The sequence below is a fragment of the Pleurodeles waltl genome, chromosome 7, assembly GCF_031143425.1.
Source record: "Pleurodeles waltl isolate 20211129_DDA chromosome 7, aPleWal1.hap1.20221129, whole genome shotgun sequence".
Classification (NCBI taxonomy): Eukaryota; Metazoa; Chordata; class Amphibia; order Caudata; family Salamandridae; genus Pleurodeles; species Pleurodeles waltl.
Genome location: NC_090446.1, coordinates 534,351,571 through 534,379,395, shown reverse-complemented (window position 1 = coordinate 534,379,395; position 27,825 = coordinate 534,351,571). Strand labels below are relative to the sequence as shown.

At 44.9% G+C, this 27,825-nt stretch overlaps 1 protein-coding gene across 1 annotated transcript in view; it reads left to right on the top strand.

Annotated features, from left to right (window-relative positions):
- The window catches only part of LOC138246912 (serine protease 27-like), a 175,667-nt gene extending 151,915 nt beyond the window's left edge, over window positions 1–23,752 (top strand). Inside the window, exon 5 of the mRNA XM_069201659.1 lies at window positions 23,480–23,752. Within this exon, the coding sequence (XP_069057760.1) occupies window positions 23,480–23,752 (273 nt within the window). The remainder of the gene's footprint in view (window positions 1–23,479) is intronic.
- The last annotated feature ends 4,073 nt before the right edge of the window (window positions 23,753–27,825 follow it).

Genomic DNA, 27,825 nt, shown 5'->3' with positions numbered 1-27,825 from the left:
ATGTAAATTGGTAAAATTGGTCACTAGCCTGTTAGTGACAATTTGAAAGAAATGAGAGAGCATAACCACTGAGGTTCTGATTAGCAGATCCTCAGTGAGACAGTTAGTCATAACACAGGTAACACATACCGGGCACACTTATGAGCACTGGGGCCCTGGCTGGCAGGGTCCCAGTGACACATACAAATAAAACAACATATATACAGTGAAATATGGGGGTAACATGCCAGGCAAGATGGTACTTTCCTACACTGACCCCCGACTTGTATGCCTCTGGTGTCTCAAGCACGACTCAAAGTTGTGCTCAGACTGCTGGGCCATGGCGCCAAAGGCTTTGAGGGAGTGGTCCGTAAAGATGTTTGAGGTCCGGCAGTAGACGGCACTGGCATGCATGACTCCTCAAAGGTCTCGGTCCGAATTGAGAAGGAGGTTGTGGGACTGCTCCAGGAGCCCCAAGTCCTCTTCATCCCACCCAACGTCCTCGGTATATTCAGGGAAGAGGCACAAAAAGAAGAAGTCCAAGAGGACTTCGACTTGACCTCGTCCGTCAGTTAATGAGACGAGTGGGAAACATTGGTGTTCACAGCCTGGTTCTGAGGAGCAGTTGTCCAGTTCGACTCTGTGCCTCCCCTCATTGCTGGAAGCCGTATCGACACCCACTCAGAACAAAGAATTTTACAAGGCCATGCGCTGACTATTCGAATGGGTCGACCCCTCTGGCATGCCTTCGGGCCCCACAGAGTCTCTGGAGACCCCATCAGGTTCCAAGTCAGCGGCTTCGGCCTCAACTATGATGGGGTCCCATGAATCCAATTTCGGATCTGGACAGGTGCTAGTCGTACCGAGGTGACCTTCTCTGATGCCAGTCCTGACGCCGATGCTCCCGGCACCGCCAGCACCCACCGGCACCAGCCCCATTCTGATTTCCGATGATCCTGAGCCAGAACGGCATTGCATAACACCAGTTTCGGTGCTGATGGCGCCCACAGGTGCCTAAGCCTTATTTTACTTGGCCAGGTATGGAAGAAGATTGGGAGGGGTCACTGGACCCTTTAGAACACCAGTTCAAAAGATCTTTGGACTGGTATTAGGAGCTAGGAGAGGCTAGTGGTCTGGATACCTCACCAGATACTGGCTTGCTCTCTCCCCCCACTGTGGTTATGGAGGAGGGAGCTTCCCATGCAATGGTGGTGCATAAGGCAGTGGAGGTCCTTGACCTCAAGCTGCCCTCAGTGGCTGTCAAGGCAAATATCTTGTCGGAAGTGCTTCAGCTTGGGGTTTCTACATCTGAACCCCTTCTGCCCTTTCATGAAGCACTTACAGATGTCCTGCCGAGAACCTGATCCAAGGCCAGCACAGGGGCTCCTGTAAATTGGATGATCAACCACCACCATCGCCTTGCACTGGGTGACCCTAGCTTCCTCAGCAAACACCCTACCCCTGAGAGCTTGGTTGTCCAAGCCTCCATTTCCCATGTTGCATTCCCTTTTGCTCCCCTGGACAGGGAATCCAAGAGCCTGCACCATCTTGGGAAGAAGGGATTTTCTTCTACCAACCTGGCATTGAGGTCGGTGAACACCCCATGCTTATTGGTTGTCCAAGCCTCCACTTTCCATGGTGCATTCCCTTTTGCTCCCCTGGACAGGGAATCCAAGCGTGTAGACCATCTTGGGAAGAAGGGATTTTTTTCTACCAGCCTGGCATTGAGGTTGGTGAACACCCCATGCTTTTTGGGCCGTTTCCTGCACACCATTTGGGGTACAGTTGCACAAGTGCTGACTCAGGTCCAGGAGGAGGCTCGGGCCATACTCTCTCAAGCAGTAAAAGACGGAAGGAACGCAGCTAATTTCACCATTCAGTGTAGCTTAGATATGACTGACTCGTTAGGCAGAGTGGTTGCATCGACAGTGGCCTTAAAGCACCAATCCTGACTGAGAACATCTGGTTTTTCAGGGGATGTCCAGGTAAACCTTATGGACATGCTCTTCGATGGCACTCACTTGTTTGGTGAGTAGGCAGACTTGGTGCTGGAGCGCTTTAAAGAGTCCTGGGCTATGGCCTACTCCGTGGGCCTCTATGCGACCCCTCGTGCACTGTCTGCCTTTTGCCCCTTTTGTGGCTACAGACAGGGTGTGGCACTGCATCAGCCCTATGCCAGCCACCATCCTGCGCAACCACCCCAGGTTTCACGAGGATGTGGGCATGGTGACTTCAGACCTAGAGGGTCTGGAAGCCAGAGGTCGTCCACCACCCAGCCTCCGGCAGCTGCAGCCTCAAAGCTCTTCTAGTTTGGTTCTGCAGGACCATACTTGCCCAGTTGGAAGGAGAATACACTATCATCTCCTCCATTGGCAGTCTATAACATCAGATCTTTGGGTACTGCAGATGTTCAGGAAGAGTTATGCCCTGCCTTTCCAATCCTTTCCTCCCCCAATACTGCCAACATTCGAAAGGCTGGTGGAGGATCATTTGTCTGTAATCTGAGAGGAAGTGACAGCTGTCTTGGCCAAGGGAACCATAGAAAATGTCCTGGTACTTTCTGATACCAAAAAAGAACAAGGGTCTTTGCCCTATTCTAGACCTATGGACCATAAATCTCTTCCTCAAGAAGGAGAAGTTCAAGATGCTCATGTTGGCTCGGGTCTTGTCTGCCCTAGACTTAGAAGACTGGTTGGTAGCGCTGGACTTAGTAGGCCACAAACACTTTCAGTTCACTGTGCTGCCATTTGGCCTTACCAGCGCTCCTTGTGTGTTTACCATGCTGATAGTGGTGGTCATTGCTCATCTGCATAGGTTAGTGGTTTCAGTCTTCCCCTACCTCGATGACTGGCTGATGAGGGCAAGCTCGCCCCAGGCAGTTGTCTCCCACCTCTAGACTATGGCAAACCTTCTGCATTTGCTGGCGTTTACTATAAACATGCCAAAGTACACCTGACTCCCTCACAGATGCTCTCTTTTATAGCAGCTGTTCTGGACATAATGCAGTTTCAGGCTTATCCTCCCAAGGAGTAAGTCCAGGATATTCAGGCTATGATAACTATGTTTCAGCCTCTATCCTGATTTTCAGTGAGACTGATTCTGTGGTCGCTGGGCCTCATGACCTCCTGCATCCTGCTGGTGAATCATGCCAGGTGACATGCGGGCTCTGAGGTGAGACCTGAAGTTCCAGTGGGCGCAGCATCAGGGACATCTCCAACATGGTCCAGATCTTGGAGGGAACTGTGAAAAACCTGCAATGGTGGACTGTGTACCACGATTAGGTCAGAGGCAGACTCCTCTCACTTCCCCAAACAGACCTTAGAGTCTTAGAGACAGATGTGTAACTTATGGAATTGTGCAGCCATCAGTGAGAGGTGTAGATCAGAGTACTCTGGTTTTCAGTGGAATCCAGACTCCACATCAACATGTTGGAGCTCCAGGCGATCCTGCTAGCATTGAAGACATTCCTTCCCTCAGTCAAGGGAAAGTTGGTGCAGGTGTTCACGGATAACACCACCACAATGTGATACTGTAGCAAGAAGAAGGGGTGGGGTCGTGGACCCTTTCTCAAGAGGCCCTGCGTCTTTGGACATAGGTGGAAGAGCAGGGCATAACCCTGGTGGTTCAACACCTGGCAAGTTCTCGGAACGCCAGGGTGGCCAAACTCACCCATCGATCCCTAACAAATCACGAGTGGCATCTCCATTTGTCGGTGGTGCAAGATCTCTTTCAGCAGTGGGGAGAGCCTTGGTTAGATCTATTCACCTCCGAAGAGAATGCACCATGTCAGGAGTATTGCACATTGGAGTTTCCAAGGTGGCAATCGCGCGGCAAAACTTTTCATTGCAAGTGGAGCTCAGGCCTTTCCGCTTATACCACTCCTGCCCGGAGTTTTCAAGAAGATCTTAATCGACCGGGCCCCAAGTAATCCTTGTGGCTCCGGATAGGGCACAGAGGGTCCAGTATCCCGAGCTTTTGAAGTTGAGCATCTATCCACCTATCAGGCTGCCTCTTCTAGAGGATCTTCTGTTGCAGAAGCAGGGGAGGGTTCTCCACACAAACCTGTCAACTCTGCGCCTCCATGTGTGGAGATTGAGTGGTGACACATATGTACATATGTTTTCCCCTATGCTCTTTATCAAGCCTTAGTGGGATCTTAATATAGTTCTCACATACCTCATGTGTGCTCCTTTTGAGCCACTTCATAACTGTCCACTCAGGCTGCTCACAATCAAAACAGCCTCCTTTCTCGTGGGTATAACATCTGCCCAGAGGATGATTGAGCTGCAGGCATTGTCATCCAAGCCTCCATATCTCACAGAATTTCCTGATAAAATGGTGCTTCACACCTGTGCCTCTTTTCTCCCATAGGTGGTGACCCCATTTAATTGTCACCCTGCCCACCTACTTTGCTCCCCGCATCCCTCTAAGGAAGAGGAGTGACTGCACCCAAAAAGAGCGTTGTAATGTTGTAATTTTACCTTGACAGCACAAATGAGTTCTGGGTGGACAACTGTGGGATATGTGGGAGCAAAGAAATGTTGGCAGTACAGAAATCATCCATTTCGAGCTGGGTCATTCTCTGTATCAAGATCTGCTTTGCCAAGGCTAAGAAGCAGCCCCCAAGGGCTTAAGGGCTAATTCCACTAGGGGAAAATCTGCGACAATGGCGTTAGCTCAAGGCGTCCCAGTCGTTTGACATCTGTCAGGCAGCAATGTGGGCGTCCCTGCACATATTTGCTAAACAATACTTCCTGAACAGTCAGGACTTTCTAGTCTGAAAGCATTCGTCTGCAGCCCACCACCATGAGAGTATGGCTTGGGTATAATTAAAGGTAAGGAATCTGTAGCTAGAAGTCTCTATCAGATGAACAAGTTACTTACTTTCGTTAACTCATTATCTGGTAGAGACTATCTAGCTGCAGATTCCTTACATCCACCATGCCTCCCCAATATGTGAACTTATTTGCGAGGGTCAGGGTGATCCTTTTCAGGGCCCTAGTATGGGCACACATATGTGCCAGTTCTGGTCATGGCTCTGTGCTTCTGGCATGGAAAGTTGTGATTAAAGTAGGTGAAGCCTGCATGCCTGGGTGGCGCCTAAAGAGGTGACCGCAATGTCACATCCAGCCCATCGACACCACGCGGAGCAGCATGGAGCTAGCCGATATCGCGCCAAGTTATTGCTCGAGCAAAAGGTTACGGATCCAGTTTGATGCCTGGGAAAATCCAAGGTAAGGAATCTGCAGCTAGAAACAGTTCCTACCAGATAATGCATGACAAGAGTTTACATCTAGAATTTCTACTCAGTGATCTGCAAGTGGTCAGCCGTTTTCCTATTCAGCTCTTACACTTGAAATGAATTTAGTAGGTACAGCAAGGCTTCCCAAATATATAATAGATTTTGGTTTACCACCCTCTCTCAAACTATGTAGTATCATATTCATAAGGTGCATTTCAGATTTAAGGGTGAGTGGAACTCTCTGAGTTTCACTCCGCGGAATTCTGTGGAGTTACATAAAAAGTATAAGAGATTCTGCGAAGTTCCTCGAATTTTAGCATGTTGAGCTACTCACAGTGATTTTTAGCGCCAGGAGCTTGTTCTGCGTTGTAAAAATGAGTGCAATTGGCACCCCATGGCTCACCAGATGGCGCTGCTTCTTTCTCCTGCTCGAGTAGATTTTCTACTTGAGCAGCAGTTTTCTGCACAGGAACGGTTGTGACCTGCCGCAACACTCTGCGTTGAGAAATTTCATTGGGAGGTGTTCTAGTGCCGCAAAATCACATTACGTATGCATATTTTTGTTTGTGTTTGTAACCCCATGAATACACCATCTTCATACATGTCTGGAGAGTGGATGGACTGTTCTCCCCCCTCTTGCAACAGGCAGGATCAACTCCTTACAATTAGAAAAGTACATATGTCAGGAGTGTTTCAAGTTAGTAGCTTTCATTCATACCTCGATCACCATGTTAACATGTAGTAGTAATTTCAGTCTCTGTGAGCCTTTCAGTGAGGGATTGGTAACAGTTCCACTGGAGTAGTCATGTGAGATCAAAGTAGTTACTAGTTTGGTAGAACTAGAGAGCCGTGGTATCACTAATTGGTGCTCTCTAGGCATGTAATATTGTTTATGGCCAGGTAGCATCATACACTCCTTCTGCCACTTTTGCTTTTGTGTGGCCACAGTTTACTGTGCCTCCTTATTACTCCATATAGTTACAGTGCTTCTATGTGCTTGTATATAATGCAAGGTATCATCATGGGTACGCTCTGCCAGATGTATAAAAAACTAGGATCAAAATTATTTTAAATCTTGAAAATCTATCCATCAACTACACTGGGACAAATGATGTTGCTGACATTTTAATGCAGTCAGGGTTTTAAGCTCTTATGAGAATGATGATATGGTTTACTAGCTGGGATGGATGGTTGTCCTCCACAAGTAATAAAGTCACTAGCTTGTTAGGTCAAGGTTTCAGTGCCTTAAACCTGAGATTAACCCGTGGTAGCTATGGCACAGGCTTAATCTAGAGAAAATGTGTAAAGCATTTAGAAGTATCTATACTAGTTGAAATTAAAAAATACAACCAATAAAAATTTCACTCCAATTTGTATAAATAGAGAATAGTTTAATGAGCAAAATGACACTAAAATGACAAAAGGCTAATAAGGGGAACCAAGATATGGATTTGTGAAGTTTTGCAAATTCTTGAATTGATTAGAATGTATATCTTCTGATGCCAATGCACTTTATTATTTACATCATCTTGGCTTTCATTGTATTCATAGTTCACATGATGGCTTCAATGAAAAAGGAAGATTAAAGTCAAAATACCTCAAAAAAGCGCAAAGTGCCGACAGCCGAGACCAAGATGCGATTTGAGGCAGACCACGATGTAGCCTGGGTCGGGTACACCAAGCATGTTTGGCCTGGTCAGAAGTTTTATTTTGGGACTTAGCATGCATGTTTGGCCTGGTCAGATGTTTTACTTTGGGACTTAGGGCCTAATTACCAGTCTGGTGGTCACTAGACCATCAGGGTACCACCGTCTCCGCTGGGATCAGTGATCCCGATGGGGCTGATGGCAGGTTGTGATCAGCCAGGACTGTGATGATTGCAACCTTGTTCTCTGACAGAAAAGCTCGCGGAGAACAGGTGCAAGGGGCCACAGAGGGGTCCCTGCAGTGCCCATGCCCATGGTATGGCACAGTGCAGACAGTGAGCGTTACAAGGGTGCTGGTGAACCCTGTAGCTTGATTACAATTTGGCAACAATGCTGCCACCACTTTCCCACTGGACTGACCGGCAGAACCTTGGTTTCCGCCCGTCAGCCCAGCAGGAAAGCAATAATGGGGCCGGCAGGGAGGTCGCCACTACAGTAGCAGCCAACCTGTAAGGAGTTTAGCAGAGAGGTGTTCCCGTCCACCAAACTAGTAATCAGGGCCTTAGTCTTTTTTCTGAAAGTTAGAATCCTTCAGGTTGCCAAGGTAGCAGGCTGTATCTGAAGAAACCTTCACGAAGGATGGGTTTTGGGAGAGGTATATCTTAAGCCGTTGGTCTAGGTAGGAAAAACCTAGAGCGGGGGAATTCAGATTTTTCACTTAGAGAACGCGCCTTGCTGGCTGGATACTTTTGGTGCCTTTGTCGGGTCAAGATTTTTACCTTCTGACTTGGGGTTTTATTCACAAAGGTAATTTACACTTCGAGTACACTTTTGAGAAATGTTGTTAGTTTTTATTTTTCACAAGGTCCGAGTGAAAGTTACTACAAAAAAACAATAGTAAGTCAAGCAACACACAAGGCCAACAACCGGTACTGTGAAACCCTCCCACAGAAAATAATGGATGTAGGAAATTGAAATAAAACTCAATAGGAAAAAATGTTTAATAAACTAACAATATTTTTATTTAAAAAATTATGTTCATTTGATTTAATTCTGTACATCACTTATAATAATTAATAGTGAATAACTTATTTTCTTCAGGTTGGCATTTAATTTTAATTTGAACTTCAGAAAAATCATTTTCATTTAATTCATTATATTTCCAACAATTATAGACTAATTTCAAAATTATGTTAATAGTGAAGTAGCATTTTTTATTTTGTTCTATTTTAAAATAAAGCGTGGGCTCTCATTATCCTAATGAGGCTGCAGGATTTGGGGGGCAGCATCACCTGAATTTTGGAGAACTGAGTTCAATCCCACACCATGTGACAACTGTCGGTCTAATCCGTTTCCTGCCAGCTAGCAGCGCCTCATCTCCGCCCAGGAGCAGGGATGATTTGTGGCAACTAAGCGCATGACATAATGACTTCCCAGGGAAATTATGGTGGATCAGGTCTCATTCTTTTATCTCAGTTACATTAGTCTTACACATGCAAAGACAAACAGAGGCAGGAAATGGTTAGTAAGGTTTATTGAATCAGCTGCATCTTAGATAAAATGCTGTGAAATGCAATAAATATAATGATAAAACACACTAGAAGCAAAAGGGTGACAAAGTAAGTGAATCACAGAATAAGTCCCACAATACCGTCACTTATGCACACTATGGCCCTCATTTTGACTTCGGCGGTCGATTCCGTAGACCGCCGAAGTCACCACCGCTATATGACCATTAGTGTTGGCGGTCTGGAGACCACCATATTATAGTTGCTGGCTGCTCTCCATCACTATTTGGTGGGGAAGCCACCAGCAGCCATACTGGCGGTCTGCGGTCTAGTGGGGCTTGCTCTGCCGTCACCGCCACGTCACCACAACACCGCCCACCGTATTACAACATCGTAAACGGCGTGGCAGTGTTGTGTTGGGGGGCGCTGGTAGCGGAGCAAGCACCATGGACCCCGTTCCCTCCCGGGCAACCACCAGGTAACGCGATCGTTCGACGGGAGGGGTGTTGAGTGTTGGGTGCATTGATGGGTGTGTGTGTATGTGAATTGAGGGGGTGGGGGGGTGTTGTGTGTGTGTGCAAGTGTCGGTGTGCTTGTGTGAATGCATGTATGCGGGGGTGGGGGGAGTATGTGTGCATGTATGCAGGGGTGGGGGAGTATGTGTGCGTGTATGCGGGGTGGGGAGGTGTCATGTGGTTGTGTGTGTGAATGAGCGTGGATTTGTGCATGTATGTATGTAAGTGTGGTATGTGCATGCATGGATCAGGGGGCCAGTACAGGGATCGGGGTGGGGGGTCAGTACAGGGACCGGGGGGAGGAGGGCATCGCTGCTTGGGGGGTGGGGGGCTTCTGATGGGGTCAGGGGTGGAGATGTCTCCTACATGGAGGGGGGGTGTTGGGGAGTCCTGTTGTTGCGACAGGAATTAGTATTCCTGTCGTCAGTATCCTTACCACCAGGGATTTTGTGGTGGGGCTGCCGCCACGGGATACCTGGCAGTGAGGATACTCATACTGCAGACGGTGTTAGGTGGACTGCCAGGTCGAAGGCGGTCAACCTTTGGCCAGGTGGTCCCACCCCACTGGCGGTACAGGCGGGGAAATGGCACTGCCAGGTCATTCTTTGGTGGTCCTGCCCTGTCACGCTGTTGGCGGTCCGACCGCAACTGCAGGCATGGCGGGACAGGTCTGCCAAGCTCATGATGACCACCTATATGTGATTCCTATGTAAGCTATTATAGAGCACAGCAGGATAAGCACTAATCCACCCTTCAGGATTCCCCCCTGGGAAGGCATCATCTCCCATACGTGAATATGACAGTAGCAAGGAAGCCTGTTGTCTATAGAGACGCAATCCCCAGATAGGTGAGGGAATAGATAGTCTCAGAAAGCAGCTGTAACAACGTCAATCAGCACGTGGTTGTGGTCATCTGGCGGGAACCTCTCTCTCACGTGTATGGGACATGGAAAATGTTTTATAATAAAACAGCTGATGTTCTGAGAAATGTCTCTACCTAAGGATATATGTGTTTCTGTGAATGTTGAAGACGCAGTGTACCACTTGTGCCAACAATCCTATCTTTCTGCAGCCTTGAGAAAACCACAGAGCGGAAAGAATATCATGCTAAGAAATGTAATGTCCTACTAGGTTAAAGAACAACTATATAAAGAAAATAAAACATGACCAGAGATCTCCATCCCAACTGGGGTAGTTACCTCTGTTAATTTCTTTGGACTGGTGTTGCAGTACCGGTGGTTGGCAGTGTGTGGTGCTGGACTTACTGCTACTTTGGCAGTAGTTACTTACAATAGTATATTGGGAGGTTTGTAAGTTACACTTTTTTAAATAACTACGCTCAAATTTTGTGACTAGCCAAAAGGCAGTAAACTTTCTCAAAAGTGTGAATTACTTAAAAATGCAAGACCTTTTTGAATCAGCCCCTCATTATCCTTTTAGGAGCTTGGAATCCTCCAGAAAGGCAAGGCAGTGGGATGTGTGGGTTCCACAAGGCTGGGTACATTCTCTCCAAGGTTCTGCTGAAACAGATTTGCTGATGAAGAAAAGCTCAGAGAAAGGTAAACCTGTTTCCTCAGCCCATCAAGGCCTCACCTTAGATGGATAAGCTTGGCAGGTTCATCCCAGTCCTCCAGAGATTTTGAAGTCCAAAATGTTCTAACTCCCAGGTTTCCACAAATGTTAGAAGAATTCCAGTTAGACACTGTCAAGGACCCCAGGACCTTAGGAACAGAACTTGGGGGTTAAGGATCACTCAATCAGAGACCACCAGTAGTGTCCAAGTCAGGTCCAGTTGGTACCAGTCAGCAGAAAGTAGCAGGCCTCTTGTAGCTTGCACAGTGTTCCTCACTCATTAAATAAAAGATGGAGAAACCCTTTTCCCCTTGTGCAAAATGTGTATGCCCACCAAGAGATATGACCAGGGTAGTGACCAGTGACCTCTTACTTGGTTACTTCAAGCCGGTTCTGAGGGCAGCTCTCACACCACTATGTTTGGTGTCTATCTGACTAGGAGAGCAAAGGAAGGGGCCTGTCCAGGTGTCATTTGAAATATGCTTGTGACAAAAGAGGCCCTTCTGAAATAAATAAAATTCCTGGGACCAGCCCAACTGGTCTTCCTGCCAGTGGAACAAAAATACCTCGCTACATCCAGGTCTGTCCCTGCCCTGGGAGTGGTTTTCACACCTCATCATGGCTAAGCACTCCCTTGGCCCCTTTTAGAGAGATAATGCAAATTAGACTCCAGGATATTCAGTCAGGGAAAAGATAACTTTCTAAAAGTAGAATTTCCCTAATTGTATTAGGAATCTGACTTTACCATGGAGCTGGGCTTTCATTAAATCTTATAAAACAATCCTTGAAATATTTGTCTTGCTGGCCCCAAGCTTGAGATAGCAGAATGAATAGCTATTATTGCTTCCAAGGGTTTAACCATGGACCATCCAGCCTTACTAAATTGAAAATAGCTTTTGGATGCTAATCTCTCCAAGAACATGTTAACTTTAAATTTCAACATGTCCTACTTTTAAATACCTCGCACCCTGCACTGTGGACTGAAAGGTCTACATAGGGGTGACTTCTAATATTTAAAAGGAAGGTTTACTTCTTTAAAAAAAAAAAAGGTTTATTTTGACACATCGAACTTCTGGTTTAAAACAGCAGCATCCAGGCTACAGTGGTAGATAAGGAATTATGTTTTCCTGGTCACACTAGTGGATGGCACAGTAGTGCTGCATTCCATAGGTGACATTTAACTTTCTATGCTGTGGATGCATTTTTGGCACCATTAACTATGGCCTTATTGAAAGGTAAATATGCCCCTAATGAGAAAGTTGTATATGTCCTTTAGGTGTTAGCCAATTTCAGCATGTTTTAGGGGTCTGAGAACATATGCTGGACAGAAGTGTCCCAGTATGCAGACTCAAAGAACCAGTAAAACAAGTCAACAAAAAGTGGGGAGGGACCATACAATAGCAGCATTTCTTCACAGCTCTAAATATGAGAATTGATTCCAGACTTTGAGAAGGGTGGTAATGCCTTCTCTTTGCCATCTTTAAATTGCTATTTGTCCACCTTATTCTGAATTAGAGAATTGGAAAGCTACACGACTTTCTGTGAGAAGAGATGCATCCAGTGCTGGTAAATGGGGCTATGTTTTTAGTCATGGGGCAAACGCATGCCTCAACTGAAGGTAGTTACATAGCAGAATCTTCTTAGGTATTGCTTTTCATAGGTTTTGAGTATTTTCAATCGCAATCCACTGAGATTAGGTATAAAAACGTGTGCATGGGTTGAAGTTGTTCAGATGTCATTTTGACTGCTGATGGAAATCATGTCTGCAATTCAATAGATCTTTTTTATCATAACATATTTTATGTAGTTGTGCAATAAGACTGAAAATGAATTATATGTGAATTTGCTAAATTTGGGTGGCCAAGTCCCTTTCTGTTTCCCATCTGAATGGGTTTTTCCTATGGAATGAAATATTTTTATAGCAGGAAATAATGACGTTAATTTGTTTTTACATTTTCTTGAATTGGCTCACCATACTGATTCTAGGGCAGATGTGAAATGTACAGGAGTTTGGGTAAAATAGTAACGTTGATATAGTTGATTTTCCCAATCAATGAAATATAAGATGAAGAAGAAAATCAATTTAAATGAACTACACTAAATAAAATGGCTGACAATACATTTCAAGACTGATGAATTTGAGTTATGCTCTATTTTGTTCCATTTATTTGGTACAGTGCAGTGACGCATGTGGAGGCTACGAGCAGACTCCATATTATTTATACTCAATTACCACTCAAGGGTGGGGTTACGTAAGCACAGCAGGAAACATAGCAGAGAATACATGCTATCCTATATAAAACTTTGTTCCCTATCCACAAAGGAACATTTTCACATGTAGGTTTACTCATGCTTAAATAACCTACTATTTCAGAGTATAAAGTTACTCTTAGGCATAGACTTATATCTCTCTATCTCATTTTAGGAGTGGAGTCTACATAAACATAACTAGCAACTATACAAACGTATTTTTACAATTCTTGGTGGAAACCTCCAGAACCAGAGTAGATATCTCTATGAGCAGGGTGGAGGTCTCTGCATGTGGGAGGAAGCCTTCAGAATGTGGACAGGAGATGTCTGCATGGAGGAAAATAGGAGAGTAACATAAACCTGAACCAAATCACACACACCTAAAACCATTTCCCTTTGAAAAACATAAATAGTGCCCTAACCTTATGCTCTGCTTTCTCCCTCTTTGTCTTTTGGATCATGCTGCCACTGCGTTCTTATGCAGTAATGCAGATCACAATTTTGAAGAGTAAGATACTTTTTCCAGAAGAGGAGACCATTTGGTAGTAACATGTATGGTAAAACAGTATAAACAAACAAATGCATGAGGTGCATCCATTCACATTATTGGAACACAGAAGGCAGCCTTATGGCAAGAGCTGACAAGCTCTGCATTTGAGGAATATGTACGCACAGTGAGGGATGTTCTTCAGGGTTCATCTGGCATAAGCTCTTCCTGGAGTGGCACACATCCCTATTTTCACTGTGAATGATATATAATTGTAATTATTGATTAAGCTATATTTTTCTTGCCATGGACCATTTCTTATTTTCTGCCCTGAAATTGTTTTAGTCTTAAATGAAACCTTTGTACAAATAATTAAATGTTCTAATACATACTAGGTATAAGAAATTGGGTTACTGGTTGAGAGAGGTGGAAGCTCCATGGAGGTAACAACCACAATCCTTATCTGGGTGAACCACAAAGGTCACAAAATTAACCTGTTCTTAACCATCTGATAGCTTGACACACATGCAGTCAGGCTTAACTTAGAAGCAAAGTATGAAACATGTGTGCAGCACATAAACAGTAACAAAGTAAAAACACAACACAAGAAAAATCCCAAACCCAGTTAGACAAATACAGTACATTTAAATGGAAAAAATGACACCAAAACAAATCAAATCCAATCAGTAGAACTGGAGCTATACATTTTTTTATTTTTTAGTGGAATCTAGCACATAAAACATCAAAGTACCAACCACAAGTATCTGGTCATGTGAGACTGAGTCAAAGTCAAAATATAAGGTAGACCGCAATAGAGCTTGGGTCTGATACAAGGGGTGAATTGTGTACACTCTCTCCTTACCTTTTGACTTAGAAATGTTTCAGTATAGTTCCTGTAGAAGGTAGAGTCTTCAGAGAGCCCCAGGATGAGGTCACAGTGAAGATTTTTACCATTGATTTGAATGTTTTTTTGCAAATCAAAATTGTCCAGCGGGATGAGGCTGTAACAGACGAGAGTTCCACAAGGTTGGATATCTTTGCCAGGAAGTCACACTGAACAAGATTTGCTGTTGAAGAGAACAACATAGCAGGAGCTACCAGGGAATCAGGCCGACTGGCAATGCACCTTGGGCAGATTGGCTGGCAGGTAGGTCCTAGTCCTCTGTCTGTTCTCCAGGTCGCTATTCTTGCTAAAGTTCAAAGTCAAGACTTTTAGGGTTAGGCAGGAACATTACGACCAACACCACTTCCAAGTGTCCCAGACATTGGGGGCACCAATGGGAGGATTAGGACTCACTCCAGCAGAGACTAACCGCAGGGTTCAAAGCTTCAGGAGCTGGTTATGTTCCCTGGAGCTCACACAGAAAGCCAGCCAGCTGGCACTGGGGTCACTCTGATGGTGCTGAGTTCAAGGAGCAGGTTCAGGCCACCTTCTTCAGACTACAGGGCAGCAAGGAAGTCTTTTTAGCAGAAGGGCAGCCATTCTCACAGCAGGGCAGTCCTTTTTCAAAAATCTTCTTCAGGTCAAGGAGTATAGTTAAGAGTAGTTCTGAATGTACAATATTTATACGTTGTGCCAGCCTTTGTGTGTGTGGGGTCCCTCTGTCCTAGTACTCACATCCGGCTCTGGAATGTTTGTGTGTTCGTCTGTCAAGACTGAAAACTGCCTATTTTCTTCTGCTTTTTTGCTTAATGGGAAATATTTTTGTGGTCATTGACAAATAATTAGTTTGCCACCACTATGGCCACTAAAGCATGGCTGCCAGAGCCATGAGAGATTTTAATGATACATGGCTATTCAGACAGGCAGACCTTAAGACTGAAAAGTGCTCATCATTCTAACGGCGAGCGTTCCAACTGTTTCTAGTAAAGAGGTGCATTTACCACTGATGCATCACATCATGCTAGAAGAAGGCCAATAGATGGGGGTAGTGCTTAATGAAATCCTCACAGAAAGTGAGCAAAGCTGCCACCAAGCTGGGATGTGATCTGGAACCAGCTCTATGCCACTTCAGCTCAATCCCTACACCTCCACATAAGCAGTGCCATCCACCAACTTGATTTGTAGAATCATTTAAGGGGGTATCCCAACCACACATCATGGATCAAGTTGCCCACCACAAAGGATTGGTGGATGCCTGAATGCGGAAAGCAAATTCTCATGTGGAGGGAAGAGAACTTGATAGATTCACAAGTGGGTGTTTGTACACTAGTTAAATGCACTTTGAAATCCGGCTGCCCATGTGACTAAGAGAAAGGGAACTGAAAAAGTCACCCCAGAGGCCTAATCATTGATGAAATTGGGAGGTGGACATAGAGTGCACTTCGGCCCCACCCAAGGTCTTCTTTGCGGAGCTGTAGTCAATCATCACAGAACCTAGCAGGCACTCCCACATCCTACAAGAAATGATAATTGGCAACATCCGTGTGGTTACACCCAGGAGGCCACAGCAAGATGACTAACTGTTCGCCATATCATCTAGAGACACACTCACCTCTTCACCTGTGAATCTTTGTGGGCTACATAATTGGAGCCAAGTTGTGTTGGTGTACCTATTTCCGCTGCTGTGGTTTTCAAGGGGGGCAGAAGCCACAAAAACACCAGGGATTGTTTTAGTTTGTTTTTTGTGTGTGGGGGCAACCCCTTAGGCAAGGGTAACCCTGAAAGGGGGCGCACAACTGTTTGCCATTTCTGCCCCCCCCCCCCCCCTTTTGGGGGCAGATCAGACAATTTTTTTCAGCCCCATCTGCCCCAAGGGGGACAGAATCCACTAAGGTGCCAGGGATTTTTTAGTTTTCATTTTTTTGTGGAGGGGTGTCCCCTTGGGCAAGGGTTGCCCCCCAAGGGAGGCACATAACTGTTGACCATCGGCCTATTTTGTAAAGCCCACTTGACATCAGGGAAGATTTCTTTTTTTTTTTTAAAAGAGGGTGAACCCCCACCCCAAATAAATGGGGACAAAATGATTCTGTCTACTGATGGAGAGATGGGGCAATTATCCCCAATACACTTCTTGGTGAGGGGGGGGAGAAAGCCTACTAAATGCCAGGGAATTTTTTCAAAAAAATAGAGGGGTGGGGGCTGCCAACCAGTATGGGCATAGTTATGCCCCCTAACCCAACTGAAGGGTTTAACAATCTTTCAGCCCTCCCTGCAAACTGAAGGACACTGGCAAGCAATAGGAGATTTTATTATTTTTGGCATTTGATTTTACATTTGGGCTAAAAGAGCTTGGCTAACTCTCAATGTTTTCCCACTTGGAGTGGTGAGCGGTGCACTATTTTAACTTTGGAACGCTGCCACCTATAAAAATCTACCAGACCTGGACACTTATGAAAAACTAAATTTCTGGGTGAGTCCAGGATGGTGTGCTTCACATGCACCCCACACTATTTTCTTACCCACAATGCCCTGCAAACCTCCAACTTTGCTTGAAATCACGCATTTTCCATACATTTTTGTGACTGAACCTTCCGGAATCCGCAGGAATCCACAAATTCCTACCACCCAGCATAGTCGCATCTATACCGATAAAAATTCTGCCCCACTTGTCAGCCTAAAAAACGTTTTTTTCCAAACTACCCTTTTGGACCAGCTTTGGTTTCCTCTCAATTTCGACATGTCTTTGGCCCTTCCCTGTCACAGCCACTCGGCCCACCTGCACAAGTGAAGTATAGTGGGAGACTGAGGGAAACGTTGGGTGGTAGAAAAGTTTTGCCAGTGTGGTGATCCCATACAGAAATGTGATTTTTTAGCTACATTTGAGGCTTGCGGAGGATTCCGGGTAAGAAAACAATGGGGGATCCACACATCTCTGGACTTCCTCGGGTGTCTAGTTTTCAGAAATGTCTGGGTTTGGTAGGTTTCACTAGATGGCTGCTGAGCGCAGGACCAAAAACACAGGTGCCCCCCCTTGCAAAAACAGATAGTTTTGTAATAGATAATTTTGATGTGTCCATGTTGTGTTTTGGACCCTTTCCTATTTCAGGCACTAGTCCTACCCACATAAGTGAGGTACCATTTTTATCGGGAGATGTGGGGAAATGCTGTGTGTAAGGAAGTTTATTGCTGTCCTCAGATTCTACAACTTTGCAGCATCGAAATGTGAGGAAAATGTGTTCTTAGCCACATTTTGAGGTTTCTGGGTAACAGAAAACCATTCAGAGCAGCACAAGTCGCCTCATCCTGTATTCCCCTAGGTGCCTAGTTTTAAAAAATTGACATGTTTGCTAGGTTCCCCTAGGTGCCGGAGGAGGTAGAGGCCAAAATCCACAGCAAAAAAACAGGTCAGTTTTCATTAGAAAAATGTGATGTGTCCTTGTTCTGTTTTGGGGCATTTCCTGTCGCAGGCACCAGGCCTACCCACACAAGTGAGGTACCATTTTTATTGGGAGACGTGGAGTAATGCTGAGTGGAAGGACATTTGTGGCTCCTCTCAGATTCCAGAACTTTCCATCACCGAAATGTGAGGAAAGTGTTTTTTTTGCCAAATGTTGAGGTTTGCAAAGGATTCTGGGTAAGAGAGCCGCTACTGCTGCCTACCACCAAAAAATATGGAACACTAGGAAGGACGGACTCGGGGAGCGCATCAACTCCTCAACACTCAACTCTAAAAACTCTTCTTAGTCATCAACGAGTTCATGGAGCCCCCCTCCGAAGCCACAAGCATCCCCCGCCACAAGAACTCTGCAACAAACTCCCCACCTTTTTCCACCGCAAGATCCAGGACATCTACGACAGTTTCCTCCCAGAAAATCCTGGCACCGGAACCTGTGACCGAGCCTCCCACCCAGACCATCCACAGCTGGTCCATACTCTCCACAGAGGAAACAGTCAGCATCATGAACAGCACCCACTCCGAAGCCCCCACAGCCCCTGCCCGCACCACATATACATCAGAGCCTGCGCATCCATCGCCCCGAGCTCTAGAACACAATCAACTGCTCATCAACACTGGCACCTTTCCCGAAGACTGGAAACACTCCGAAATATGCCCTCTCCTGCAGAAACCTTCTGCTGACCCAACAGAACTAAAGAATTTCCAGCCCATCTCGCTGCTACCCTACCCTGCCAAAGTACTGGAGAAAGCAATCAATGTACAACTACGCAATTTCAGCGAGGCCAACAACTCTCTGGATAGCTCCTAATCCGGCATCCGAACAACCACAGCATGGAGACAGCCCTCCTGGCAGCCACCAGCGACATCCGATTACTCTTAGACCGAGGCCACACCGCAGCGCTCACACACCTTGACCTCTCAGCAGCTTTTGGCACGGTCTCCCACAGCACCCTGCGCACCAGACTCCACGACATAGGAATCTGCGGAAGAGCCCTGGAATAGATCCACTCCATCCTCTCCGGGAGGATGCAGAGGGTTAGACTCCCGCCTTACACATCCAGACCCACAGGAGTCAACTGCGGAGTCCCCAAAGGATCCTCCATGAGCCCCACACTGTTCAACGTATACATGGCCCCTCTCGCAGCCATCATCAGAAGCCACGGTATGAACATCGTATCATATGCCGATGACACAAAACTCATAATTTCCCTCACCGAAGACTCGGACACTGCCAAAAGGAACTTCCACTCAGGAATGGAAGCCATCGCCACCTGGATGAGAGAAAGCTGCCTGAAGCTCAACTCCGACAAGACTGAGCTCATCATCTTCGGAAATGCCACCTCAGCTTGGGACGACCCCAGATGGCACACATCCCTCAGTGCCCCCACTGCACTATCTGAGCACGCCCGCAACCTAGGCATCATCGTCGACTCCTCCCTATCCATGACCCCCCAAGTAAACTCAGTCGCCTCCTCCTGCTGGCTTCGGAAGAACTTCAAATGGATCCCGGCAGACTGTTGCAAGACAGTCACCAACTCCTTAGTGACAAACAAGCTCGACTATGCCAACACCCTCTACGCCGGCACCTCAACTACGCCGGCACCTCAACTAGAAACATCAAAAACTACAACTCATCCGGAACGCCACTGCCAGACTCATTCTGGACTTCCCACGCCAAGAACACATCTCCCAACACCTGAGGACCCTCCACTGGCTACTGGTTGAGCAACGAATCACCTTCAAGCTACTCACCCACACGTACAAGGCCATACACAATTCAGGACCAGCCTACCTGAACCACCGCGTCTCCTTCCACACCTCTGCCAGATCCCTCCTCTCCACCCAGATGGCCCTGGCCACCATCCCTCGCATACACAAAACCACCACGAGAGGATGATCCTTCACCTTCATTGCAGCAAAGAGCTGAAACAACCTTCCCCTGCACTTCAGACAAAGTCTTTCGCTCACCATCTTCAGGAAGAACCTCAAGACGTGGCTCTTTGGATGAGGCCCCTCCTCTCCCCCCCCAGCGCCTTGAGACCCTCACGGGTGAGTAGCTGTGCTTTACAAAAACTGATTGATTGATTGGCAAATTACTTCATTCTGTGTTCCCCAACGTTTCTAGTTTTCAAAAAATGCACAGGTTTGCTAGTTTTTCCTGAGCTAGAGGCCAAAATCCACAGTCAGTTTTCAATGTATAAATTTGATGTGTCCATGTTGCATTTTGGGGGGGCTTCGTTTCGCGGGCACTAGGCCTACCAACACAAGTGAGGTACCATTTTTATTGGGAGCCTTGGGGGAATGCTGGGTGGAAAGAAGTTTGTGGCTCCTCTCAGATTCCAGAACTTTGTAGCACCGAAATGAGAGGGGAAAAGTGTTTTTTAGACAAATGTTGAGGTTTGCAAAGTATTCTGGGTGCCAGAACCTGGTGAGAGCACCACAAGTCACCCTATTCTGGATTCCCCAAGGTGTCTAGTTTTCAATAGTGTGTAGGTTTTCTAGATTTCCTTAGGTGCCGGCTGAGCTAGAGGCCAAAATACACAGCTAGGGACTTTGCAAAATACACGTCAGTTTTCAATGTGAAAATTTGATGTGTCCATGTTGCATTTTGAGGGGCTTAGTTTCGCGGCCACTATGCCTACCAACACAAGTGAGGTACCATTTGTATCGGGAGCCTTGGGGGAATGCTGGGTGGAAAGAAGTTTGTGGCTCCTCTCAGATTCCAGAACTTTGTAGCACCGAAATGTGAGGGGAAAAGTGTTTTTTTAGACAAATGTTGAGGTTTGCAAAGGATTCTGGGTGCCAGAACCACCTGGTGAGAGCCCCACAAGTCACCCTATTCTGGATTCCCCAAGGTGTCTAGTTTTCAATAGTGTATAGGTTTGCTAGGTTTCCTTAGGTGCCGGCTGAGCTAGAGGCCAAAATCCACAGGTAGGGACTTTGCAAAAAACATGTTTGTTTTCTTTGAAATAATGTGATGTGTCCACATTGTATTTTGGGGCATTTCCTGTCATGGGCACTAGGCCTACCCACACAAGTGAGGAACCATTTTTATTGGGAGACTTGGGGAAATGTTAGGTGGAAGGAAGTTTGTGGCTCCCCTTTCCATCATCGAAATGTGAGGTACAAGTGTTTTTTTGCCATATTTTCAGGTTTGCTAAGGATTCTGGGTAACAGAACCTGATGAGAGTCCACAAGTCACCTCATCCTCGATTTCTCTAGGTGTCTAGTGCTAGGTTTTGGAAGGTGCGGCTGAGCTGGAGGCCAAAAATCCACAGCTAGGCACTTTCTAAAAAACATGTCAGATTTCACAGTAAAACTGTGATGTATCCATGCTGCATTTTGGGGTGTTTCCTATCCCAGTCACTAGGCCTATCCACATAAATGAAGTACCATTTTTATTGGGAGACTTGGGGGAACACAGAATAGAAGAACAAGTGTTATAGCCCATTGTCTTTCTCTATATTTTTTCCTACCAAATGTAAGACAGTTTGTAAGAAAGAAGTCTATTTGAGAAATGCCCTGTAATTCACATGCTAGTATGAGGACCCCCGAAATCAGAGATGCACAAATAACCACTGCTTTTCAACACCTTATCTTGTGTCCATTTTGGAAATACAAAGGTTTCCTTGATACCTATTTTACACTCTTTATATTTTACCAAAGGAATTGCTGTAGACCCGGTATACATGAAAACCCATTGCAAGTTGCAGCTCATTTATTGGCTCTGGGTTCCTAAGGTTCTTGATGAGCCTACAAGCCCTATATATCCCCACAACCAGACGAGTCTAGCAGATATAATGGTATATTGCTTTAAAATATCTGCCGTAGCTGGAAAAAGTTACAGAGGAAAACGTGGACAGAAATGGCTGTTTTTTTCAACTCAATTTCAATATTTTCTTTATTTCAGCTGTTACTTTCTGTAGGAAAACCTTGAAGGATCTACACAAAGGACCCTTGCTTTTGTCTACTTTTCAGAAATGTTTAGCCATCCAGAATCCACTATTGGTTTTACACCAATCTCTGTCACTAACTGGAAGGAGACTGAAAGCACAACAAATAGTAAGAATAGGGTATATCCCAGTAAGATGCCAAAATTGTGTTGAAAAATTTGGTTTTCTGATTCAGGTCTGCCTGTTCCTGAAACCTGGGAAGATGGTAATTTTAGCACTCAACCCCCTTTGTTGATGCCATTTGCAGGGAAACAAATCATATGCTTTCTTCCGCATCACGTTTTCCAATTTATCCAAAAAAAACCCAACAAATTTTAGCTGTATTTTGGCTAATTTCTTGGTCTACTCCAGAGGAACCCACAAACTCTGAGTACCTGTAGAATCCCTAGGATGTAGGAAAAAAGGATACAAATTTTGCATGGATAGCTTAGGTGGACAAAACGTTATGAGGGCCTAAGAATGAACTACCCCAAATAGCCAAAAAAAGGCTCAGCACAGGAGGTGAAAAAGGCCTGGCAGCAAAGGGGTTAAGAAGCTCTTAAGCACACAATTAGAGATTAAGACAACAGTGACTAACATAGATAAATATTAATTATATGTACACCACCTACATTTTAAATAGGGCGCTGACAGGATTGGAACATAATATATTGCTCTTTTTATTGTGTGCACAATAATGTGTTTATTGGAAGAGGAGAAAACAGCACCACAAAACAAAAAACACAAAACAACACCGAGATGCCAAAATATTTACTACACTATCATCATTTAATGGTTTCCCTACTGTGTACCGAGAGCATACAATGTACCAGTAAATTACAAGAAGGCACACATTTTTTAAAACACAATAGTGGTTTTGTCTACCTGTATTACTTGACCATATACTGAATGTGAAATATGTAATTGAGATTCTAACTATTCCTTAGCATTGTTAACCACTCATTCAAAGGACACAGCTGGGTGTTTTGTTCAAATAATTTTTTTTTCATGTGTTCACAATAATAATAAATTAGCAATATCTTTTTAAAAATGTATATTTTTGTATTCCATGTTTTACATTTCATTTAGGACAGCATACATTGCAATGTTGTAGTTATTTATTTTACAGAACAAACAGTTTAAAGCATCAGGTAATAATAGGAGCTGCTGAAAGTACACAGTGCACATCACAGCACCATTTACCTTCTGATTTGGCATTGCCTTTGCTGCTCTTGAGGGCAGGTATCGCAAAGGCAGTTCCAGGGGTTGCAAAGGGAAAGCCAGGGGTTGCAGCTGTGACCACTGGTGACCTCCAAATGACTTTCATGTTAGTTGATTTTGATACTGCTAATGCATATACAATTTTGCAGCCCTCCCCGAATCACTTATTGCTGTGCATTGTGACGGGGCAAGGACTGATTAACCATAATTCTGAAAGTTAAATAGGTACAGGTTCTTCTGAGGAGTTGCAAAAACACTGTTATGACTCATTGAGACACTGATACATCTGCATCTGCACAATAAGATGTGTTTTAGTGGAGTTAGTACCCCATTTGGCCCATACCCTTAGGAGCCAGTCACAAACTGGCCGGTAATCCCGACTCAGCCACTAACCAGAGTTATCTGTTGAGTCGTTCCCCCCTGCATTTTGTCTACTGAATGTCTGATCAAAAAGGGGAAATACCAACCAGGAACCGCCCTGTAATTCCAGGACTGGAAGCTGGTCTAAATGTTTGTGCCTCAATCTCATAAAGACGGGTTGAAACAGTTAATGGTAATCTTAGGCGTGGATTTACCACTGCGTCATTACTTTCAGCATGTAATTATCTACTTAATGCTGGTACAATGTGATATCAAGTCTAATGGGCATAAAACCAGAAAGAGAACACTCAATGTTAGGACCAGGTATAGGAAGGTCAGTTGTAGGAAAACATGACTGAAAGTGAGGACTTGGGTATCCACGTTAGTACTGTTGCTGTATATCTCTGATGACCCTGTTTCTCTTCTAGGGAGATTCTGGAGGCCCTCTGGTGTGCAACATAAATGAGACCTGGTTCCAGGTAGGCATTGTGAGCTGGGGAGTCGGATGTGCCTTACCCTATCGTCCAGGGATCTACACTTCAGTTACTTCTTACAGTCATTGGATTCAAGAACATGTGCCAAAATTTAAATTCGGAGTGGTAAATATCACCCTGTCCTATGGTGGAACTGGCCATCCAGGCGACATTCCTCCTGCATTGTCACTTGCCATACTCTTTCCAGTCTTCTGGAATGCAACCTAGCACGTGACGCTGATTGGGATTCCTCTTTCTGACCACTTACCAATTATCAGCATAGCTGATTCCCATAATGCTCTGCAGTAATCCCTGAAGCCGAATTTTCAGCCAGCACGATAACTCTGGTCAGCACTGATACCTCAAGCTCAGCCATGAAGAAACACCCCTGACCAGGCATACCATTGCGAAGGAAAAGTCTCACCCGGTTACTGCACCTTCCTCGGGTGCGGAAAAAATGTGTGCCTACCTAGTGGCAAACAAAACATAACTGTGGATTATCTTCTCTTATCATTAAATTAATATTTTGAAATTGCCTCTGCGATCGCACGTACCTGCTAAATGTGGCACTCACTGCTGCGTTTTTAGGATGTTAGTTAAGAAAAAAAATAAGAAGTACATTTACTACATTTTGCATCAACTGATACAAGATAAATAAAATACCGCTTTTTAATGCAGCTGAAAAATCGGGGTTCAGAATATAAATGTAAACCCTCCTACAAACCTGTTGCATGGATGTTAAGGCCTGAGGTGCGTATTGGAATGCCTAAAAATGAAGACTTGATGCCAGTAGTGAGTTTCATTGTGCACTGAGGTGTATCAACGTGAAGGTGGTTGTACTGCAGTGGGCCTGCTTTGTTCCTCGCCACATAGTGACTGGAGGCTATGAAAGAACGTGTGTAACGTGCATTTATGGTACACTTATAGGATGTTGGGCAACCCCTGGGCCCGGCCATTCAGCAGAGGCCCTAGCTAAATCGCACCTGCTATGCTTAGTCATCACTGAATCAGAATTAACAACCATTCCCAACTTCCCTGCCTGGCAGGAAGCTCCAAGCCTTAAGTGTATCTATGGAAGCATTTAAGGTTCAGATGAATGCCAAGTGAGCCATCGTAATACTTTGAGTGTGCTCAGCATATTTGTAAGTAAAACAAAATAGCAATGGCCCTGTCACACGTGAAGTTTTCCTCATGAAAGTTGGGCGGGGGGGGGGGAGGTTGGAGGCATTGCTGTTTTATGGTGCACTGATTTGCTGTGGCCCACATTTAACACTAAATCAGGGAAAACCATGATGGTCACTCCAACGTCAATAGGGCAGCGTGATCATCACTGTAATGTGTAGGTCCATTGGCAGACACATTGCCAAATGAAGGGTTATTGCTCTGCCCTCAGAAACCCTACTGTTACGCATATGATCTAAATGTAGCAGGGAAATCTCAATGTTTGGAGATGAAAGAGCAGGCTTTCAAACCAGTGCTTTAGTGTTTGCTTAGAGTAGGGCCCGGGAACAGGCACATTTCGAAGCACCATGCGTTCTGCGCACTTCTAAACACAAATTCACAGGATTAATGATTACCTGAACCATAAACCCTTGTGAAAATTCCAGATCATTAGTTACAAATGGTTTTTACTGGATTTAGATGCACAAATGGATTTTTGGATTGTAGGCTATATTTGTGAAGCAGAAAAACAAGATACATTTTACAGTTTAAATAAAACACCAGCTAAAACAATCATTGCATTCAACTATAAATTGTCTTACAGCCTCAGAATATTTTATAGAGCAGAATCTACTATAAACCATGTGTAACTAGTCAACTAGAATTTCGATCAAGGAGCAGGAATGATAAATAAGAGGGGGTTAACATGCAAAGCCCATGAAGATTGTCTCATGAAAGTATGCTCTCTTAATACAAAACTACCTGATCATGGCCTTTAAGCCTTGGTTAATAATGGTGAGGAATTGTAAGCAGTGATTTGGGTCGGCTAAAAAGTCTGACACTACTGACATCTCTTCATTTAAGTCTTGGAATTACAAGTAAAAAGAAGTTCAAAGTTGACTGAAGTTGACTAGAAAACCGAGTTAGATTTTGAGACAATTTGAGGGAAGAGAATACAGAGAACCACACCTGCTATGCCTTCCCACATCACATCACCATACAGCAAGTTTATTAAGAATTCTCACATTAGACTCAAATAATTCATGGTCAGAAAGGGAAGGATTTTATTTTAGAAAGTAAAAAGGGCTATGTATCTAGAAAAATGACAGATATTTGACTAAATACAATCAATTAACACTTAAAGCATTTTTGTGCTCTCACGTTTGCCTCCAATATGATCTTGGATATGTGCATTGACTTTTTCCTGTGTTAGAGGGGCACGGCTTCGATGTATGAAGTTTTGTGCCCTGTTGGATACTTAACTACACTCCAGTTCATCTTCATAAATTCACTGTGCAGATCTCAACCAAATGACCTAGATATCAATATCAGTCGTTTTAAAGAAGGTTTTTTTATTAGTCCTTGTATAAAACGTAAACTAGTTGTAAACCCCATGGTAAGTGTTTGACCCAGTGATAGCAGAGCTGGAGCAGTTTTAGTTACCCGTACATTCACCACTGAAAGTCCACATGCCCAATGGAGTAATTAGCATGGAGAAGAAAAGAAGTTGTCATGAAAAAATACAAGTAGTTGTTTACAAACAGAAACAGAAATACAATTGATTTGAATATACTGGTCACCCTTATGACAAGCGGATCCATTGCAACCTGTGCATATTTACATAGTTTATTTTATCTGTTTTGTAGCCATTAAAATTAATTCAAATTCCTAATACCAATACAATAAAAAAAATGCGGAAAAGAAAGGTGGGAGGAGGCATAGGCCCCTCCACTCTCCCAGTTACAACTAACTCAATTGATGAACCAACAAGCTGTGAGTGTCCTCAATAATGAAATTGACTTAACCGAAATGAGAATCTCCCTCAGCTTTGTTAACTCATTAGGCCCTAATAGTAAAACATCTTCCCACTCCACCACATGTTTTGCTCCACCTAACACGCCTGGCCACTTAGAATTGTTGGCGCCTGAGCCAAACCCCGTCCTTGCTCCTTCTGCAGAGGCGGCATATCCACTATCAAGCAACTTTCTGCCATGGTCAAGTGCTCAAAGCGGGCACTTAGGAACTGGACAGCAGAAGTGGCCCTGCAAGAAGATTACATTTTTCCAGTTCTGGCCCCCGCACCCCAGTTAGGCACATTAACTGTGGAAGGTGAGGAGGGAGGTCCCCCCTCTTATTGTGTGTGGGCAAGGAGACTGATAGAGGGCTGTCTGGAAAGAGCAAAGAATTCCCTAATGATGGGGCTGTCTCCTGTTCATGCACACCTGGAGGATGTTAAGCACTTAACAGCTGACTCAAACAGTCTCTCAGCCCACCAGCACAGGGCTCCAGATCAGATTCTGTCACAGATCCCCACCAGAGTGTTAGCCAGAATCAGCCACAAAGTAATCATACCAAGGGTATCTTATGCCAGAGTCTTGTTCCAGGCCCCTTGCATACGGATCCCAACACTCCCAACACTTCAAACCCCAAGGAAGTCATGTGTTGGCCTTCCTCACTGCCCAAACATCAAGCTCAGACAGAGACACATCCTCCATACACTGGGCATATTTCTCAGGAATCAGGGAGAAATTGGTGATCAGAGTAGTGTCCAAACAACCCTTCAGTTGGTGATAAACCTGTCCCACTTCCTCCCCTTAAGTGGTTGTTTTATCTTGAGTACCACTTTTATGACTGGACCAAAAGGAAATCCAGGAAGAACTGTCCAAGAAAACCTTGAACTGGCTGGGAGTGCAAAGAGACTTTCCGCTTTCCATAGCCAATAATATTTTGTTGACAAGAAGGGTGGGAGGGTTTAGCACAGGGCCAGTGTATCAGCGAGGTCATTGTGTGATTGTAAATTTTAGGTCACCCCTGCTAGTGCAGAGTTTACTCTTCGGGCACCTAAATCACCAAAAAGGCAAGAGTAATATTAACCTGCTACCTTTCAGCTATTTTTACAAGCAAGGCCTGTTGGAAATGGCCTTTCTGCAGGGTCATCCCCAGACTTTTTTGCCTTCCTCCTTCTCTTTTTCTGACCTTATTTTTTGCTGGTTTTAAGACTCTGCACACTTTGAACTGAAAGGGGATTTTGTGCACTTCTAAGCCACTCTTTGAAGTCTCCCCCACTTCAAAGGCACATTTGGGTATTTAAACAGGGCCTCTGCCCCTACCAACTCAGACACTTCCTGGAGAAGAAACTG